The sequence below is a fragment of the Pangasianodon hypophthalmus genome, chromosome 7 (assembly GCF_027358585.1).
Source record: "Pangasianodon hypophthalmus isolate fPanHyp1 chromosome 7, fPanHyp1.pri, whole genome shotgun sequence".
Lineage (NCBI taxonomy): Eukaryota > Metazoa > Chordata > Actinopteri > Siluriformes > Pangasiidae > Pangasianodon > Pangasianodon hypophthalmus.
In genome coordinates, this window is record NC_069716.1 from 21,432,070 (window position 1) to 21,453,490 (window position 21,421).

At 37.4% G+C, this 21,421-nt stretch overlaps 1 protein-coding gene across 5 annotated transcripts in view; it reads right to left on the bottom strand.

Moving 5' to 3' along the window:
• The window catches only part of htr4 (5-hydroxytryptamine receptor 4), an 80,917-nt gene extending 59,742 nt beyond the window's left edge, over nucleotides 1-21,175 (bottom strand). For 2 of the 5 annotated variants that reach the window (XM_053235519.1, XM_034306020.2), the window contains exons 1-2: nucleotides 20,444-21,175; nucleotides 19,342-19,461 (exon numbers count right to left, since the gene is read on the bottom strand). Coding sequence is in view for 2 of the 5 variants with exons in the window: in XM_026917902.3 (XP_026773703.1) it covers nucleotides 20,444-20,519 (76 nt within the window). In the remaining 3 variants the exon portion in view is untranslated. The remainder of the gene's footprint in view (nucleotides 1-19,341; nucleotides 19,462-20,443) is intronic. The other 3 variants (XM_053235520.1, XM_026917902.3, XM_026917903.3) reach the window with 3 other exon arrangements.
• Nucleotides 21,176-21,421: the final 246 nt, after the last annotated feature.

A 21,421-nucleotide genomic window follows, 5' to 3' on the forward strand; every position in this document is an offset into this window, starting at 1 on the left:
CTTGTGTGATAGTGAATTTTCCCTTCTTGAGATTTTCCATTTTAAAAATATTGTGATAAACTATTTAATCGTGCAGAACACAAGACAGGAAAACATTTCCACCCTTTCAGGTTTAAGGAGGGAAGGGGAGGAAGTAATAATATTATTAGCTGTGCAGTTAGGAATGGCGGCAAATCGGTTGTCTAATGCCCACATGGCCGACATCTGTTTTGTTGAGCAGGAGGGCACCGGTAAAAAAAAAAAAAAAAAAAAAAAAAATCTTTTACGATTATTTGCAAAATGTTACATTTGACACTTTATTGTAGGCCGTCTTTTTGAGTAAATCTCTTACCATTTCCCTATGAAATCTTTTCCTAATCCCTAAATATTGTCAACTAATGTTAAATATATACTTGCCTAATGCGGGCTAAGTTGAACATACATTAATAGATTTTTTTGCACATTAATAAACTATTTTCCATTTACGTTTGCAGAAAGCATGTGAGATGAGGAGAGGCGGGGCTTGCAGGAGGTGCCATTTAATATTGCAGAGTTCAAAACACCTGCGCAAATCATATGTCTACTGGCTCATCTCCCGTTTGATTGGTGCAAAAAGACTGCTTTTTTGTGTATTTTTGTGTGATAACCCATACTAGCATACTCTAATGTTAAACTGAGAAGCCTCTATGCAAAGTGCTTAAGGTTGATGCAATCAGCATAAGCATCACTGGATATCACGGCAATGTGATATCATGTAGGAATGATAAAATTGTTATATTGCACTAGCCTCACCGTGAGTATTTTCTTTGCTCAAAAGACACCTGAGTCTACTCATCAGATCATTAACAAGTCTTTCATGCGGTAGAACTTTTAAGTGAGTTGAGCAGGGAAAACATATAAATGTGCATTTGTGCAATGTGCAATGTGTGTCCTAAAGGAGCAAGCAGGACTAGGAAACACTGACCTAGACATTCCTTGTTCAGAATCAGTAAGGTATCTGGAATGACCTTTTACGAGTACTGAAAGTATGAAAGTATGTAACAAGAGCAAGGAGATCCTAAGAGATTACAAAACACCAAAACAACAATTATTCTCAATTTAACTAATGATTGCTGCTGATGCAGCTGGATTCAGGAAATCCTAAGAGATTAAAATACACCAAAACACCAACTACTTTCAATTTACTCAAAATACTATCATGAAACATACAGTCGTTATACGTTTGCTGCATTCCAGTCAACTCGTTTGTGATGTTCTGCTTTCTGAGTGACTGCAACAGCTCACTGTACAAACTGAATTTAATATACATGACTTTTATGACATCAGAAGGTTCACTTAGTGTTTGTTTTATAGCTGACTTTCTGCCTTGGTGTCGAAGAAAGCAAAAGATGTGAATGATCTGTTTAAAAACCTTTCAAAGCCTTTCTAACGACTAGGTGCAAAACCATAGTTCTTAAGTGTAGTAGGTGCTACACGATCTAAATGTATTCCTTCTGCATTTAAGGCTTAAATCATTCACTTTTATCATGCACTTAAAAGCGAACAAACCAAGCAGCAACATGATTTATTGACTGCAAACACCCATTCTGAGAGGCATCCTGTGTGTGTGTGGCATGTGCTCAATTGTCTTTATGTTTTATTTATAACACACAGGTAACTGATCTACTTTATGAATGAGATGAGAGAAAGAGAAATTCTGTTTAATTTCTGAAATGTCTCAAAACCCTCCATTACCTATGTTACTCTTCATGGTCCTTAAGGCAAAAGGTCACCAGCCAAACACTGAAACCTGAGATCAACACAAAAAAAACCCATCCATCTCAATAAAACAAGACTTGTTGAGTCAGTATTTTCCTGGAGACAGATTGAATTAAGAGTGCAGACTGCTTGTTAATGTACAGTCGGTCGACATGCATGAGGTAAGAATGAGCTCAATCGTTTGCTGTGCTCTGAGAGTGGTGTGGAACGCAACCCAGAAAGTCGTTCATTTAAAATAAACTTCATTATGCCATATACCATGCAAAATCTCCCATTACCCCAGTGCACTTTATGTTTCATTTAAATGCAAATGTTGGCTTTAATAATGATCTCAGGGAAGCCAGTGCCTGCTTACTGTTTGCTGGGTGGTATTTAGAGAGAGCCTGTGCTTGTGAATGGCGCTCTCTGCTCCACTCCATCTGCTATGAAGATGAGGGCTTCTGAGTGCACCACACTAATTTACCACTCCATTAATATTGCAGATCATGAAACATGTTTCACTCAAGAAGGCATCAAGGATTACACTGCTATAGGCAAGCTCATAAGTTCTGAGGCACAAACCATAACAAGGCACTAATATACTCAATTAGCAAAGCACTTGGCTTATGGAATTAATGTTGCATATGCCTAATGGACAATAAAAGAATGCTATGCGTTAACCAAAACACATTTAAATAAAATATTGTTTGGTTACTGCGCTGAAACATAATGCACTGTACAGATTTTAATATAAAAGGCTTCATGAAAACTGCTATATTTTGCTTCGGTATATGGTTATATAATACATCACTGACCTTTGCCAGTGGCAGAAAGTAAAGTACAAGCAAATAAACAAAGTAGCATTAAGCTAAAAAAAATAATAATAATAATGCACTTGAAGTACACTGAAGTACTGTGCCCTCTCTCTGGAAAAGAAGAAAACATAATGATTCTTCTGATTGTAAAGCACATGAAAGAAGTAGTTTTATGGCCAAATGCCCAGATAAACAATAAAAAGTATTCTTAAAAGCTCCAGTGCAATAATCCCTCTTTTTTATTTTTTGGAATAGCACATTATAAACCATAAGATATCTTGCACATGAATAAGAAAATAAATTGTTCTAGGGAAAACCTTTTGTGATAAATTAGGGTGATGCTCGACCCTTTAGCTTAGTTTAATCGAAAATAGAAAAGAAACAACAAACCCCACTACAGTAATCTGAAGCAGAAAATGGGAATTTGTAATGGAAATTTTGCACATATCTGGTAAGGTTTGCAAGTAAAACAGACAAGGGAAACATTATACATAAGTCTGCCTCTCATGAGCAAAAACTAGCACCCTGATGCAAAAGGAAATGCAAACTGTTCCCTATAGACACATACGTAGCTCACACTGAGCTCCCCTGGCACTCAGATTTCACTCTCCCTGATCTGCCTGTGATCATCTGTGGCGAGCTGTGTGAGGTGTAAATCCCCACCAACAAAATAATCAGACAAACTGAGGTGGGTCAACAAATTAACAGCAACCACACTTGTGACTTAAAACATGCATCTGTAATTCTCTCAAGGCCAGTTGGCTTCTACACACCCTTCCATGTGCCAAAGTTTACTCGCTTCCTCACTTCCTGTTAGCATATCTAATGCAATAAAAAAAATGCCATATTTCTACCTTAACGTGCCCTGTGATTTTACAGCCTATCATGGTATGTACTGTTTGGAGTAGAGTCCAAGGACTCACACACTCCAACGTGTTTCCTCCTGCATTACTCTCTATGGGTAACCTGTTTATATCACTCACTCCACTTCAGCCAACAGACTAATCAAACACGTGCTCTCTGACTGCACAGAGCCACAATCGTATGCACATAACAACCTGGAGAGAAATAAACAACACAACAGGGAGTTCTCTTGGGCCCACTTGGCCTGATGAATTATTAATCTTTGACGAAGGCGTGTTATCTTGAATGCTCGGCACTTCAACGTGTTTCAAATGAAAAGGACTCTGTCTCTGCTGTCAGAAGCCTACTGAGAAGCATCCTGAAATAGAAAAAAGTATTACTTGTTTTTTGGTCATTGCACTCTCTATTAGCTCAGTCACCTGAAAGCTGGCACACCTGCCCCTGGACGAGCAGAGTCACTCAGTTACGCCAAAACTTTAGCTTTATTTTATATTTTGCTTTGCTATTTAGTTAAACTAAATTCTGTTGTTAACTGATCATAACTAGCTTATTGAAATGTAAAATATGCCCTAAAGTACTGTTAATAAATATCCATATTTCTGAGGAATTCAAATGTTTCAAAGTTAATGAAGTAAAAACAGTGTACTTGAGGATACGAGTGTCTGAATAACAAGCATGAATAATAAAACAAAAACATTAGGGAATACTGATAATGTCATGTTAATAAGTTAGGCTAAATTAGACTACTTAATAAATACGATCTATTAAACAATTAATTGTTCCAGATGATGAATGGCATTTCCTTCTCTAGGCACAAAAACAAAGATGAGGACAGCTGAGTGCTTCACACTAATTTACTACTCTTTTAACAGTATGAATCATGAAACACGTTTGACCGATAGCTCCACAACACAACGGATTACATGCATTATAGGTTTTATGGTTACACAACCATGTTATAACACTTAAAAAGAGGAGCTCATTATGTTTCAATTGATCATTTTCAAGTCAGAGACTTTGCTTATTCTATCAAATTTTGGACAAGAATTTATAAGTTTATATTTATTATTTTTAAGATATGGTGAACCTGTTTACAATATTTATTTAGCTTTACACAGATACAAATATGCACATTGTTTTGCACTGTTTATGATACATAAATAAAAAATGAGTCTTTTCAATCATAATTTTCCTTCAGCCCAATTATTAAGCTTCATGAGGCACAGTCCATAACAAGTAACTAGTGTGCTCAATTAGGGCTACAACACCTAATAGACAAAATTGATTGAATTCTACAATAAAAAAAAAAGTTGGCAAAGAATTTCTTTATCGATTAGTTGGACTGTGTTATGAAGCACATGGTAGCTTCATCACTACATCACTTCACTTAGCCTAAAAACACATACAGTATGATGTAAATGGTGGAGCACTTTACAACAGAGAAAACAGTACTCTAAAGTATGGGAACTCTTTACATTAAACTACACTGTAGGCCTCATGACCTAACGTGTGTTTTGATGTGAGTAATATTTCAATTTGTAATCATTTGTTTGTGGGAATGTGTGAAACAGTGGAAAAGCAATGTCCCTGGCTGAATCATGCTTATTAACCGCTGCATATTATGCACTGCCTTATCCAGTACATTATACACTGCCTTAAGCCTTTTTCTGGCTGTAACATACATTTATAGGCAAATTTATCAATCTTTCCTGCCCTATCAGAAAACATTATCTTGAGCTACTTTGGCCAAAATATTGGTAGTTTGTATGAGTACTTGATGAATTGAAAATAGCTGAACATGGTCTCAGATGAATGATTAGTCTAAGAGATGGACATTTTCTCATTTCATAACACTCATGGCAGGAAACATGTTCATTATACAGCTTTGGGCAGTGGTGAAGCAGTGACACTATTTGAATCAGTTAGCTTGTAAGTAGTTATACTACTTTTTTTCTATAGTTGATAAATGCTACAGTGTTCATTATCTTCGCATACACAATAGATAATTGTAATAAATGCTGGGTGTCAAGTCACTAAGCAGTCATCTTGCTTTCAGTTCACATTGAAGTCGATCCCAAATTCACTGATTTCAGGCAGTAAAAACAAAGCTTTGGAGTCAACATAAGCACTTGATAATATTCTTATTCTGTGACAGATTACCTGATATCACCTGTAGTAGTATTAGTTGATCAAAAATATTAATCGATTACCAAAACAATCGCTAGCTGCAGCCCCACTCTCAATAAATGAAGCATTTTGCACATGGGATGAATGTCACTGAACAACATGCTTACTGGACAATGATACAGCAGTATATACTGTTATGCAGTTACCCAATTGACAAGTGGCTTTTCTTTCTCTAATGCACAAAAACCCATCTTATATAATTAAATATTAGCCATCACGCTGAGCATTACCATTACGGTCCTTGATATCTGAGCAGTTCAGTGTGTGGGAAGTGAGAAAAAGCATTGATCCCTCACACTGATCCCAGAACAAACTCAATTTAAGACACCAGAGCAGTGGTTCACAGCACAGTTAGCCTTGGTATATTCAATTAAGGTTGTTTTGGTGTCAATTTTCAAAAGCTTGCCTCAGCACAAGTTGATACCAACATTTCCATTGCTCCCCTTATCCCTCATCTGATGTGACCCAGAGGCTCTCTGTGTACTGTAAACTGGGGAATACGTGAGATTGACGTGCCTGGTCCTAAAACGCAAATTCAAAAATTACAGTATGAACTCAGCAGTGCAAAAAAAATTTCTATACCGTAATTGTCCCGGGTATAATATTTTCACATTCTGATAACCATAAAGGGAGATTTATTTCCCTATATTACTTCATCACATTACTCTATATCATTCAATACCATCACATCATGATACTTGACATTTCTATGATTCACAATATTTAGGTTTGTTAGCAACAATTTAAATAAATGAATACAGAGCGGGGAAATCTGTAAAAAAAAAATCAATTTTAAAGGTTCAGTAAAATGAAGATTAAAAGAAAAAAGAAAGAAAAAACATATCATAATACCCATGATATCTCACTAAAGTGTATTGTGTCATATTTTATTATGATATTGTCCAGCACCAAAGTTAGAAGTTGGGAAAAAAATAAAAAAGTGCACTTAAAATTATTATTATTTTTTTTAAACTTTGTAGCTCTGTTTTGCAAATATTGCTTTACTAGAAAAGATTGGCCTGAAAAACATTATCTTGACAGACAAAATAAAATAAAAAAATTCCATATGGCTATTAGCAGAAATTAGCATTATTGTGTGGATCAGGAAATAGTGATCAGGAAAACAAAAGCTTTTAACATAATTAATCTGAACAGTTTGTTAGCCAAATTAAATCAGTGTTAAAGATAACTTCCTTCTTTAAAGGAGTATGAGTGTCCTGCTGGACTAAATGGAGATCTCTCAGGAGGGGAAATAAAAGTCTGTGTCTTTTATAGAAATCTGTGTATATAGCGCAGGTATGCCAGAATGTTTTTTTTTTTTTTTTAACCTGCTGTGGTATGCTAGTGAAGAGGACAAACTGGCATTTAATAGAGCAATAAAACGCTCATACCACCATGCCAGGATAAATTATGTTGATTTCTTACTGGCCTTTCCACAGAGTAAATAGTTCACAGTTTGCTGTCTGGGTTTCATGCACTCTTAGACTAAGTGTCAGTTGGGGAGCTTTTGGATTTTGCCAGCCAGAGGAATTCAGTCTGTGAGCAAAGTTGTGTAGGGAGACAAGGAGAGGCCTTTAGTGATTTAGATGGATCGCTGTTGGAGCACAGTTTAGCCTTTGTTAGTGTTAAAGCCTGAGGGCTCACTGTACCTGTAACTCATCTGTGGTCTAGTATATACAGTCTGCCTTCTTCTGCTCTCTCATCTTCAGTTAATATTCACATCAAACATCAGAATGGGAAAAAAAATTGTGATTTTGGTGACTTTGACCATGACATGGTGGTTAGTGGCAGATGGGCTGGGTTGAATATTTCACAAACGGCTGATTTCCAGGGATTTTCATGCTCAACAGTCCCTTGAGTTTACACAGAAGAACATCCAGTTTACGGAAGAAAATCCAGTACAGGCAGAATCACCTTGCTGATGAGAGAAGTGAGGGGAGAATGGCCAGAATGGTTCAAGCTGACAGGAAAACTACAGTAACTCAAATAACCACTCTTTACAACTGTGGTGAGCAGAAAAGCATCAACACATCAGACCTGGAGGCGGATGGACTACAACAGCAAAATACCACATCAGATTCCACGCCTGTCAGCCAAGAACAGGAATCTGAGGCTATAGTGTGCACAGGCTTACTGAAATAGAATTTGGAACTGTCCAGTTTCTGTGAACAAACCCAAAGCTGGTCTTCCAAAGCTCATTACAAATAAGGTATAGTTTAAAAAAATCAGTGTGGTATCAGTACAAAATCCAGTCATGTGCTCTGGGTGAAACTATTCACAAGGTGAATACAAGAAGCCTGCTGGATGTAGCTCAAGCTGTAATGAAATCAGTGGGCTTCTATGGGAGGAAAGATGAACTGATCAAAGGAGGCAGAAACGGAACAAAGAAATGGGTTTGACAGACGGGTACCATTGGTATGCAGTTCTTGGGGTGAGTCTGATGGCTCTAGCTCAAAAGCTTAGTGTAACAGAATCAGTGGGTTTCTGTTTAATGACAGAAAGACGAGGGAAACAATAGTGCGGATGGATAGTTCAGTGCTCTCATTATGAAATGCAAGTATGTAGCTGTTGAGTCTCAAATCAGATTTGGTGGTTGTAATTTGAAAATTCAAGCCATGGGTTTTAAATTAATGGGTTTCTATGGGACATGATAATATAACAATAATTTTATTTATGTTGCACTTCATAAAATACTAGTTTACAAAGTGCTTCACAGATTGCAATTACAACAAATAGCAACCACTGAGATACAAAAGAGATAAAAAAAAAAACATTTAATTGATTGCACTATTATACTGCCACAGTGGTGACATTTTTTATAATTTGTGCCCCCCCATGCTTTTTGTAATTTCTGCCCCCATGCATGAACAAAGAAAAACACACGGCAAGCACCTTATTTATATTGTGCTCAAATTTAAGGGAAAAAAAATCCAAAAATAATTATTAAGGATAAAAGGTATGTGAATACTGCATTCATAAAATTTTTGTTTTGATAAAAGAAAAAGCAAGAATATAAAAATAAATAAATAAATAAAAGGTTTTCCTGGCACCCAGTAAAATAGGAAATTAATTCAGTTTTTCATAAAAATATTTTTAAAACACAATATACAGGATTGACTCATTTTTTTTAATTGTTCCTACTTTTTTCTCCACACGAAGTCTATAAATCAAATATTCATGAATTAAAATACGAAAAAATGTCCACTGCAGTACATTTCAGAACAGCAGTACAGTACATGTGAACAGAGTTGCCTTGGAAATACAAGTAGGCTATTCTACAGGCTATTGGAACCTTATTATGTTTTCATAAAAGAGATTATTAAAATAGTATTCGCATATCAGAAATACGTTTTGGGGGATTCAAATATCCAGGAAAATCCAGATGAAAGGGCAAGGAAATCCAGGGAAATCCTGCAGATACTTCAGCCTATAAAGGAACACTGGGTGTGAGGCAGGAATACATGGGAATAAAAACAAATAGACACAATGAACATGGACCATAAAAGTTAATTAATTTTTTTTAATGAAGTGCAAGGGATGGGAAAGGGACATCCACTGTAAATGTAAGTTTTATGTCTGTAAATCCTTGGGCTTTAACGGGGTAACATGGATGAAAGACAAGTTGGCAGGGTTAGGTGATAATTATGAATTGCAGTTATGTCTTCTGGCTCTCGGCAGTTGAGTCATTAAACCATGCTGGAAATCTGTAGCTTGAAAATGCAAGGAGTTTAGAGATGAATAAAAAATTAACTGACTTAGAAACATGAAACCTGTTAGTATGCTTAGGGTCGAGCGCAGTTAATTTACCAGCTCAGCAGCAACACAGAATTGCAGGTTGCCTTAGTCAAACATTCGGAACAGGAGCAGTTACAACTTAGAACTGTTGTGGACCAATTGGTGAAGGCCTTTCGAAACATCTACACTCACTAGCCAGTGTGGCACTATTAAATTGCTGAATTTCCCCTACTCGTACAAAGGTGGATGTTGTGCTTTTCTGGGACACCTGCAACGAAAGCCCTGCACTGTTGTCCGCTCTGATAGACCCATTAGCAGAGAAGAACCTGATAGACATGATGGTTCTCAAACGCCTGGGCATCCTGCTTGCAGTGAATCACAAACATTTGAAGATTTATGCCTTAGATGGTCATCCTATTGGCTCAGGAAAGATCAAGTACGTCAACCTCTGTGAATTCTAATACGTTTTTTTTCATGTGTAAATATGCCGACTTTGTGTTGTAGAGGCTCCCAATTCCCCTCTAGATCTGCTATATCTCTGGCTATGCAAGCATGACCCAGTTTTTGATTAGACTAATGGAAAATGTATTAAATGGGAAGCTTTTTATATCACAACTTATTTAGTGGCAAATACTTTGCGAATGTAGCTGCAACTATGGTTAATAATCTGGAAGAGAAGAAGGGGAACTGAAGAAGTGGCTGGGTTTTTAAAGCATTAGAAAGTTTATAGGTATGGGCATTTGAGGCCTGGCATAAGACATGCCAGTGGTAAGTGGTGAGAACATTAGCCTGGGGTACATCAGAAAAACATGGTCATTCATTGGAATGGATTATGTAAGAAGTATAAAAATAAACAGATGTTTGTCATAGATTTGTTGTGTCTGCTTATTTTTCAGCAACTGCATTTGTACTAGAAGTTGACTAACTGCACCAACTGTGGATTTCTGTAAGAATTTCTGTAAGAATATGAGTATATGGGGTGTTTAAAAGTCATACTGGTCTATAGGAAGGTATTTGGGTGAAGGCCATGTATTATTATTATTGAGGCGTCATTGTTTTTTATTTTAATGGTCTGAAAATATGAAAGATGTACCTACTTTATATTAGATCTTTATATTAGGTCTTTATATGCAGGTCCTGTAGAGATATCTGTTCAAAGATGTTTAAATTAGACTCCCAAGTGCAGCAACAGATATGTGTAACAGATATTGTCGTCTATGGCCTCGTTGGGATTCAAACTCATGAGCAAAATTGAGTGTGCTCTCTGGATGAGTGGGATGGCATACTCCATTTCCCCTGTCAATCACAGCAACACTAGCCAATTGTGGGGCTCTGTGAGCTCATGTAATGCCAAAGATGGCAGATAGTGTTTTCCTCTGAGTGTGTTACGCCGCCATGCGATGCAGCATAAGCAGCAATTTGAAAAGATGTGGCTGGCTGGCTTCACATGTTAAAGGAAGCACGTGTTAGCCTTCACCCTCCTTGGTTGGTAGCTATCATATGATAGGGGAAATCTGGCTGGTGGTTGGGAATTGGCAGGTGACAATACTGGGGAGAGAAAAAAATAGATGTTCAAGTTGCAGGATGACTGAGTGTAGTGTTTTTGAGTATGAGGACATACTGGCTCATATTTGAAAAATTCTAGTATTAATATTTGTGGTATAACAAACCACAGTGAGGTTTGACTTGTCATCTATTGAGGACTATCAGTTTGAAAAGCAAAAGACTAAGAAACACACTGCGCTTGCACAGCTGAAGACTAAATGTATGATGATGAATTCATCAATCCAACTTAATATATAGAAAAAACAAATCAGACGAATTATCAGACAGAAGCCAGATATCCTACTCTGTATCACCAAAACACACAGACCTGTCACCCAGTCATCTCAAAAGCCTCCCTCTCCCACCACCAAACTGAAATGAAATTTACATTTACATTGGCCAGCACCAATCAATCTGGACTGTAACATAAGGAACATTTTAACATTCCAGGACACACTTATAAACTTTAGATTTCCCCAGGCCAGCTTTGCAGAGGAGAGAGGTATAAATCAGTGGCGAGGTCCCCCACGTTTCATGCAGGACCTGGAGAGCATAAGTACTCTGTTCCTGGGTTTGGTTTCTGTCCACACTGAGAGCTGAGAGCTGACAGCACCAGGAGTGTGTTTTTTCACCTCGTAGGCACTCATATCATGAGGCAGTACAGCAAGGTCCTGTTGTCTCGCTGCGGGACAGGACTGGACAGCTCACTCTGTGATACTGTTTTTTATTTCTGCTGTAAAAAAAACTAAGTGGATTTTTGGTGGGAGGGGTTTTAAACTGAAGCGCTTGTTTTTGAGAGGGAGAAATAATGGAGTGTTTTACCAAGCACATGCATAAATTTTCCTGAGCTTAGCTTAAATCAAACAACTCAAAATGACAACTCAAATCACAATCCCAATCTGTTGATTTAGCATGTTTGTTTCCATTGATTTTTCCATTATATGTAGATTTAATCCAACATTTGCATTTAATAAAAGCCATACATATGATCCAATTTTCTGGACATAAATACGTTCGACTGTTAACTGAATGCATTTAATAACTTCACCCTGCTTGTTTCCAAACAAGTACAAGTCTAAAGGCAAGTCTGTAAAATATGCCTAACAGTCGACATCAAGTGCAACCCATTATCCTGAGATCATTAAATAAGAGCTGGAATGATGAGGTCAGTAAAAATGTAATCAATAATAATTTATCTAAGTGTTTTGAGAATCCGAGCTCCAACATCTATGTCACAAATCATAAATTATGCCATTCAAATATGGCCTATTGAGTACTGTTACTTCCTTCATGGGTGGACATGCAAAATGTAAGACAAATACACTATAACGTTTGAAAAAAATAATCAATACCAGCTTCATTAAATTATTCAAAAGAACTATGGAGTTGGAGTTTATTACAGTGAAAAGTGTGAAGGCTGAAACAGTTATTAGGAGAGCCAGTACCACAATGATGAGTGTAACAGTACTGAAGCAGATGCCCCAGCTCATGTTCTATATGTTCTTTAACTTTAAATGGTTAACAGGTGCCTTTTACACCAACACACACATACGTGCAAACAAACACAACCTTACCCTTCTACACACAGTAATGTGGTAGCTTGCTACTATAATGAACTTCATACAGTTACTGAGGCTAGTTTTTAAAGTCTGCTATAAATTCTGCCTTTTTTGTCACTATGAAGCTGCTTTGCTCATACTGAAGCAGTTTTCTTTCTTTTACACTCACTCACACACACACCTTTTGATGTAGAAATTTCTATAGCACTTACGCTAAGATCTGCAATGACAATTTCAATTAATTCTTTCTTTTCTTTCGTGATGTGACTGTTTACAATAATAAAAATAAATACATTTTGCAAACCCAATACATTTTGCAACCCCAGTACATTAGGTTTGTTCTCTTTGTGTCAAGACAAAATGCCGACCAGACTGCTCAGATGCTGCTTTCTGTGTGTTCCACTATAACAGAACACTTTCTCTGCAAAGACCACCTAGAGTCAATGTGCCGGACTAAATGAACAGTAGCACAGGCCTAATAGCAGTACTTTCTCTGCTCCACAGACACACACATTGCTCTGATCTTCTCCCAGATGCACTGTAATACTGCTGGGCCACGGCAACACTAATGAGTGGGGAATAGGCTGTGATATCTGAGCTTCACACCTCCAGTGTAACCCTCTCTGATGCTTTTATGTCCCAAAAACATTTTAGGGATTTTTTTTTAAATATTCTTCTATTTATCTTATATTGTTCAACCCCTCAAAATTAAAAGAATATTTCAAATATGGGTGGCAGTGTTCACGTTCACTAATGCTTAACTGGGCACAACATTCTGCTAGTCTTATTCATTATTATAAGAAAGCTGTAAGAAAGTTGTAATCTCCACTAACTTTCCTGTGAATTCAGACAGATTTGTCATTTAAACACACTTTAAATTGGTAAGAGACACAAGTTATTTAACTTGGAATCAATAAACTCTTGTCTAACATTATACAAATGCTGCAAGTTACCAGAGTAAATGGGTGTGTTTTTTGTTTCTTAAATTGACAGTAAAATTAATAGAGTTTGCCTGTGTGTGTGTGTGTGTGTGTATACTTTATGTTTAAGCATGTCCTAGGTAAATAAAAGATCCTATTCACAGTAATGCTAAACAAAAATATTTAAATTTATATTTTTGATGCCTCACGTCATGTTAAAAAAGGTCATGCAATTATATGTTAAGTCATTTTTATATAGTTGATAATAATCATTTATTCAGCTTCAGTCAGCACTATATCCTGATCAGGGCCACGGTGGATCCCAGGAACACTGGGCATGAGGCGGGAATAGACCCCGGAGGGGATGCAAATCATACCTAGGGGCACGTTAGACTAGTCAATCCACCTACTGGCATGTTTTTGGTAGGTGGGAGGAAAGCAGAGAATCCTGAGGAAACCCACATGGACATACAGAAAACATGCAAAAGGGTCAGGATTGAATCCACACTGAAAAAAAAGCTCATCGAATTTACTTAATTCAAATGTGTACATCTATTCCACGTGATTGAATTGAGTTATACTAACACAATTTGTTTTTGTACATCTAACATGATCTGATCATGTATTTTTGAAGCCCTGAATAAAATCAAACTCCACACTATCACCTGAGCTGTGCCTCAAACCTAAAGCGCTGGCGTTTGGCAGCAGCCACATTAAACTGTGCTATTCTACTGTATATGTTTGAGCTGCATTAATTTAATACTATAGTTATAGGTCCCCCGTCAGTGCCAGTGTTCTCATGAGATTTACGTTAATGCTACGTGAATTCATCACTCTCACTCTACATAATCTACATAAATAAATAAATAAAAACATAGAGTAAGAAAGTAGAAACCTGTTTAAATTAAGTTTGGATAAGCAGTGAAATCATGTTCTCTTAAATCTGACTGACCACATATTCCTTTTTTTTTAGTGCAGGACCCTGGAGCTGTGAGGCAGCAATGCTACCCGCTGCACCTCCATGCCACCATATCCTAATTTTTTTTTGATCATTTTTACTGTAACTGTGATGACAGAAGATGAATCGTAGATTTACAAAGCTATTGGAGAAATGACCTAAAACTAATATGATTTAACGTGGCATTATCCTGACCTTAATACCCTCCTTATTCTAATTACAATAACAGCCACCAGCTTGTTGTACTGCATGTTATCAGTCCATAAGCACAGACAAAAAGACAAATGGATTTGCTCCCTAAAATGTAATTTCCTAGCTCAAATGAGGAGGGAGGGGTACAAACTGTATTCATCATGATGTTGATGTCTGGGTTCAGTGGCCATTTTTAGAAAAGTGAGGCTGAACAAGAGCCCAGTTCCCTCCCACAACTGTTGCATTCATGGCAGCTCCGTTTGAATCAAAACTTTAGGTCATACACACACCAACACACACACACACACACACACACACACACACACACTAAAGATCCTTTTAAATCTTTAAAGTTGAGTCAAATCCATTAGCCTTTAATCCTATTGCTTCAGCATTGTTTAAACAACTATTTTTAAAATGGAAAGAAGCACCATGATTAATCTTTATTTACACATGGGAACACAAATTGAAGAACAGCGCCATGTGTGTCTAGTTTAAACATAAAATAAAAAAACAAATTACCTTAAGAACATTATGTGTGTAACAAATGTGATTAAAAAAATTATTAGACACCAGTTCTGTCAAAAGGAAATAAAATATTGATCAACTGCCATCACTAAAGTCTCTAACAAATAAAACTAGCCACATCATTAATGAGTTATCAGTAACTGCCCAGACTCACTACTGCATTAGGCTTTCACTGTAATTTATTCCAGGAAGATGGAATGCTATAGCTATGAATGATCTTACCAAGGCCAGTATTTACTTTAGAAGCCTGTACCAGAAGTCAATTGTGAGAGCAAGGCTGATAAAATCCAGGTGATGAATTCATAAAACTAGGCTATACATAGCTGCAACTGGCTGGTTTAGGATAAAACCTTGAAAATTGGTGTATTATTCAGTCTAAAAATAATCCCCAAAGCATTTTAGCACTCAAACCGGCTCCTAAACCTACAACACCTCCTAAGAAGGAATTACAGATAATCCTAAAATGCCTGCTGCCAGCAATTCACATCAGAGTTACGTGTTGGAAAAATGACATTGCGCTTTAAAAAAGATATTGCACCAGATATGAAGGTTTAGCAATGATGGTGGAATTAGTCAGGTATGCAGTTACCTCACCTAGAACGTTAAGCAATACAGTATCACCAGAGAATAAAGTTTTGTCAACTCTTCACTACCTTGCCATCAAAGCAAAAATGCAGTTATGCAATACAGATTAACTGAGATCAATGGACAAAAACAAGGCGAATTATAACATGGGAGTGTATAAGGTGAAGTGTCATGCTGTGCTACGTGTTTATTGATTCTGGCGTAAGTTGGACTTTAATCACTCTTTCATTCCTATATAGTATATCTCCTGGTTAGAGCTTCTGTAATTTAATTACTTACTTCTTTATATATTGTACCAATATGGGTGGGTACAAGCAAGAGGGCAGGACAAGGATTAATTAATTAGATAGACAGACAGACAGGAAGAAGGAAAGAAAGAAAGAAAGAAAGAAAGAAAGAATAGTCCTGTGGATACCTCTATTTTAGGGCAGCAGTGTCAAACTCAAATTATGCCTTGGCCATATCGGCATTTTTGGGAGCCCTTAAGCCATAATTTAAGTCTTCTCTTGATTGCTGACTTTGACACATATGTGGCTACCCTGACTTTGACAAATACATGCCTCCTGGAGGGTGTTCTTGATCTGAGTGCTGTACCACACAGTAAGTTCAAAAACATAGGGTTTCAGTATGATAGCTGGCTTCACTTAACCAAACAGTCACACACTGACTTAACTGGTATCGCAAGGTGAGGTAACAATTCGTTAAGCTAAACCAGTCTTTGCTCATCGAAGCCTGTTGGCATTCACTTTAAAAAGGGCAGATCTCACATTTGTTAAAATACTTGTTGGAAAAGCTGGAGATGGAGTGGATTAAGGCTCCATATTTTACAGCCTAAGAACAAACAATAATAATGAATCCCTCTGAAGAATTCAAATATAGGCCTATAATTATAACAGCAATACTGTCACTGCTGTCCAGGTCTTATATTTCTTACAACTAAGGAGTAAATAAACTGGTTGTGGGCATCTATCAAATTAAATAGGCTTACTGAAAAATGGTATAGAATTGAAATATGCTGTAATGTACTTCTCACATAAACTTAACGTCATAATGTAGCCTCTTCTCTTCTTCTTTGCAGAAAAGACAAATCACTAAACGAAAAAATATTGGTCCTATAAAGAGTGTGTCCACTGTTCATTGTGCGTTGTTTGAATGGTAACATAAATTCAATCAGTAACAAAGAACTGTTCTGCAATGGCCAGTCTCACTCCCTGGCCTCTGACTGCTCCATGGTGATAGGATGCACCAGATCAGGGAGTCTCTTCTCCCTAATCATGGCTATGCTGTGCAGAACTGTTAAGTCACATGCTTTGGCTAGGTCTACACTTGACAGTCTTAAACAATTGAAGTTTGACTTGACAGAGGCCATTTCTATCCTGACTCTAGTTTGTTGCATGAGCTGCTTAAATGGACTCTGAGGTTAAGGCAGTGGCTCTGGATATGGAGTCATCAGGTACTTCATGCAGGTGTACCCTCTTTCTCCAAGCACCCCATTAAACTGATCTACAATACAGAATGGACAGGAACATTTTAAGAAAATATTTTTAAAGTGTAACTATACAGTAAGGCAGTCACACTGAAAAAGTGTACACTCCCCGAGAAAATGAGTTATGAACTGACCCTGGCCAGTTTGCCTTGCTAGTAGTCAAGGACTGATCACAGTCATGTAAACTGGGGATAAAAGATCTTAAGGGGTTCTATATTCATGTTCTGTTAAAGCCCACTTTGTTACTACTACATATTTTAGAAAGTGTGTAAATTCTTGAGGTTATGCACTGACTTCCTTTTAATATAAATTCATGCACCACAGAGATGCTCTAATAGTGATGTGTGTGCAGTCTAAAGCAGTGATTACTCTGGGAAATCCTAATAGGCTACAGACACATTATAAAAGCATATAACAGATTAATGACCAATATTCTGTAAGTCAGTTACCTGCTAATCAATTAAAAAAATATATAAAAATGTATATAAACCATATAAGAAGTGGAAAACCCTAACAGATTTTGTCTATTCCTGAAGATTCTAGTGCGCCATAAAGATCCTTTTAGTTAGGAGCAGCAAGCTCCACAGGATCCTCGACGAAAGGTGATGCAATTATAATATTTTAACATTTTTTTTTTCATCAGGGAAAGTTATACTTTTTTCTGTTATACAACATAGTAGTTTTTTGTGGTCTTCCAGGCCTTTTGGTGTTCCTGAGTTACCAGTAAATAGTTGAACTGGCCACACCTAAACCCATCTCTATTGTGGGCTGGTTTTGATTTTTCAGCTTAATGATGGCTTGCTTCAATGGCAGTGACAGCTCCTTAGACCTCATATTAAAAGTTAACAGCAACAGATTCCAAATGCAAATGCCACACTTGAAATCAATTCTAGACCATTTTATCTTGTAAGTGAAATAATGAGGAAATAAAACACACATGGCCATGAAAAAGGTGAGCAGCCGAATTACTTTTGGTCCTTTAAAAAAAGGGCTTAAAATAATTTGGATGTAAATAACCTCACATTTAGATTTACTGTGGTAGACAGCTAAAATAACAATGACTTTGTCAATATCCAAATATTTATGGACCTAACTGTATGTCAAGTACGTTCATTTATGTTCTGCCTAGTTTCCCATCTCTCATCTTCACGCTCCATCAACGCCTCTCTCTCTCTCTCTCTTTTTTTTTGCTGTGAATTCTAGATAGCATGAAAATATTGAGTAGCAGGTACTATGGGCCATTTCAACATTATGTTTTTCAACTATGTGCACACCGAATGAAAGGAGGCAGTGGGCCGTATTCGGCCTGCGGGCCTTGAGTTTGACACTTTTTCTGAAGGCTGTTTAAATCAATACTCTAGTAAAAGTAAGTTAATACTACATTTTCACATATTTGAGAAGCATTTATACTTTTGTTTGCATCTATGAAATAACTTGCATTTTTATTGTGTAATTTATTTATTATTTTTAATTAGAGAAACAGACATTTGGATGTCATTTACGAGATTTACATGCAGATTGCTACTGTATCAGGCAATCACTGCTAAAATCCAAAATCCTTTTAAGAAACATTTTAGCATTTGTAGAAACTGGCTTAAGCATGCATTTCCTCTTACGAAGAATTCTTGAAATTCTCAGTAGTATTGTGATTAGGTAAGTAGAAAGGATCTCTGAAGTGGCATTCTGCTCTTAGTTGAAAGATAAGGTATCTGTGAATACAGACACAGATTTCCAAGTAAGGAGTTTAAAGGACTGAAGAATCAGTCAAATCTATTATGTGCAATTAATAATGCCAAATGATGTTGTGTGGGTGTTATCAAACTATAAGCTGGGTAAATGTCAATTCTGTTCTGCGTTGGTTTGATCGAACATGTAATAAATAAGCCAAGTGAGTATGTGACCAGCAGCAAGCCAGCCATGTGTGAGTGCCAAGCAAAATGCACAGGAATCTCTTATTGCACATTTAAGCAACACATGCACTGATGGCAAACAGACCACAGAAAACAGATGTTTATGGACAGCTAAGACACTGCTACTCGTAGCAGAAGCACACACTTGCTTCCTGCTGGCTCTCAGGTTTCACCTTTGTCTTTTGGGTGAGACTGACGCAAGGCCATAATGTGACGTGAGAGTGGGTATACATTGATCCACTGATGGGCAGTCTGTGCAGTGCCATCCATCAGCAAACATCCTTTTCACGCCTGACACTCTATCAAATAATGCACTCTCTATTGCGTAAGCACAAACTGACCTGGCAATCCTGTGTGTCTGTGATAAAGTTCTTCTGCTCTGAGCTCTCGTGTGCTATATCAGCACATCCATGTGACTGTGTGAGGACAGCTTCCGCATGAGAACCTCTGTTGGCACTGCACTTGAGACCCAAACATAAAATAAACATAGGCTTGAAACGCACCAATAAAATGCCTTGGATGTGTGGTTCCCTTATACATGACAAAATAATGAGCAAGGGGAATTGAAAGTGGAAACATTCAGCAAATGCATTTATATTAAATTCTAGTTTCGCTCCTCACCAGTGGATACGCTCAAAGCGCATGCTCATGCAGGTGATTTTATCTAAGACAGTTTCAATGGCTCTTGAACCTTTGAACAAGGTCAATTACCCTGAGATAGACTGTACTTTCCATTTAACTACTGTGGATTACATAATGCAGTGTCAAACATCTCATACCATCAGTATTATGTTCAAAATGAATATATATTCCTCCCAAAAAAATACATAATAAAAAAGCACACTAACCTCATGTTGGGACAAAAAATTGATTTTGATTTTGAGACACACCATTTCTGTATAATCATTTAACTCTTTATCTCTCAGGTCTAACCTTTTAAAAAGAAGTTTCTCTCTTTTTTTTATTTCTGGGATGTCTGTAAGTATTTTATCTGAGGAAAGAGCCTGCTGACCTTTATGTAGACGCCTCAGGGATGATTTTGAACTATTCCAATCAAATCACGAAGTGTATCGCGATATTCTTTGTGGATTTAACTGAATAAAATTTAACGTGACGTTAAAACATACACAATACTCAGTGTGTCTTATTTATAATAAGTTCTTGACTTATTGAATTAGTTCCTAGGCTCAAGAAATTCTGTTAACAACTATCTATTAACAAATAAAAAATAAAAATATCACACGTTTGGTGTTGTAGGTTTTATATTATATGTTAACAGAGTAAAAACATGCCGGTGTGGTGATGTGGAGGGATTTCAGCGCGCGCAGGATACCGAAGAAAAAAACACAAGCTGTTTGCCTTATTCTAAAACTATAGTTTACACAGTAATTCTGACAGGAAACTAACAAATAGTTGTACGAATTAGGGAAAGAAATGACTTACCATTTTCATGAGGAGACCTCGGGTCAAAACCATGGCACGGTTCTAAACCCTCATGTGGGAAAGCACATCCTCGCATCTGAATACGTTAGTACACACGGAAATGGCCAAGTTCTCGGTTTACCGATAACTCGCGCAGTATCAGCCCACGACAACAAGCGAGAAATGAACATAAAAACCAAAATAAAAAAGAATAATTTTCCAGAAAGCGCTTTCCAGTCAGGCGACGGCGTTTACACGGTGAAACTGAGAGAAGTGAGCGGCTCTTGGCGTGCGCGAGAGCCCGCGCGCTGCACAGGGGCTGAACTGTGGAGGCGCGCGCTCGCCCCGTTTCCACGGTGAGAAAGTAAACTGCTGTGTGGAGTCGAGTCTCCTCCTCTCCGTGATCTGCACTGGCCACACGCCGTGCCACTGTATCCCGCAGAACCGCAGACACCGCGTTGCTTTGTATGCATGTGACACTTCATCTTACGCGTTTCAATCGAAGCAAACTATGGGCTTTTCAATGCACATCCGCTTCCCACTGCTTTAACTCCACTTACAAGTTTTGTTTTGATGCCTGCAAGGCAACAAGATGTCAGTTTGGGAAAAGTACACTAATACAGAGCAACAGTAAATGCAATCAGACTGAAACAGACTACACTCCTGTCTCCAAACATTTATTATATTCGGTATAAGACAACACTGTGTATTCTATGTACTCCTTATTCACACTCCTTATGATCTTCACAGATCTTCTACTGTCGCTCAGCCTTACTGTATTCTTCTTAACCTGACATTAGATCCTGAGAGATTTTACAGGTTTAAAACACACAGATCAGATGAGAACACACATCATATTCACAGATCTTCTACTGTCAGTCAGCCTTACTATATTCTTCATAAGTTGACGCTAGATCTTGAGAGATTTCACAGGTTTACAACACACATTTCAGATGAAAACACATTTCATATTCAGAGATCTTATACTGTTTTTCAGCT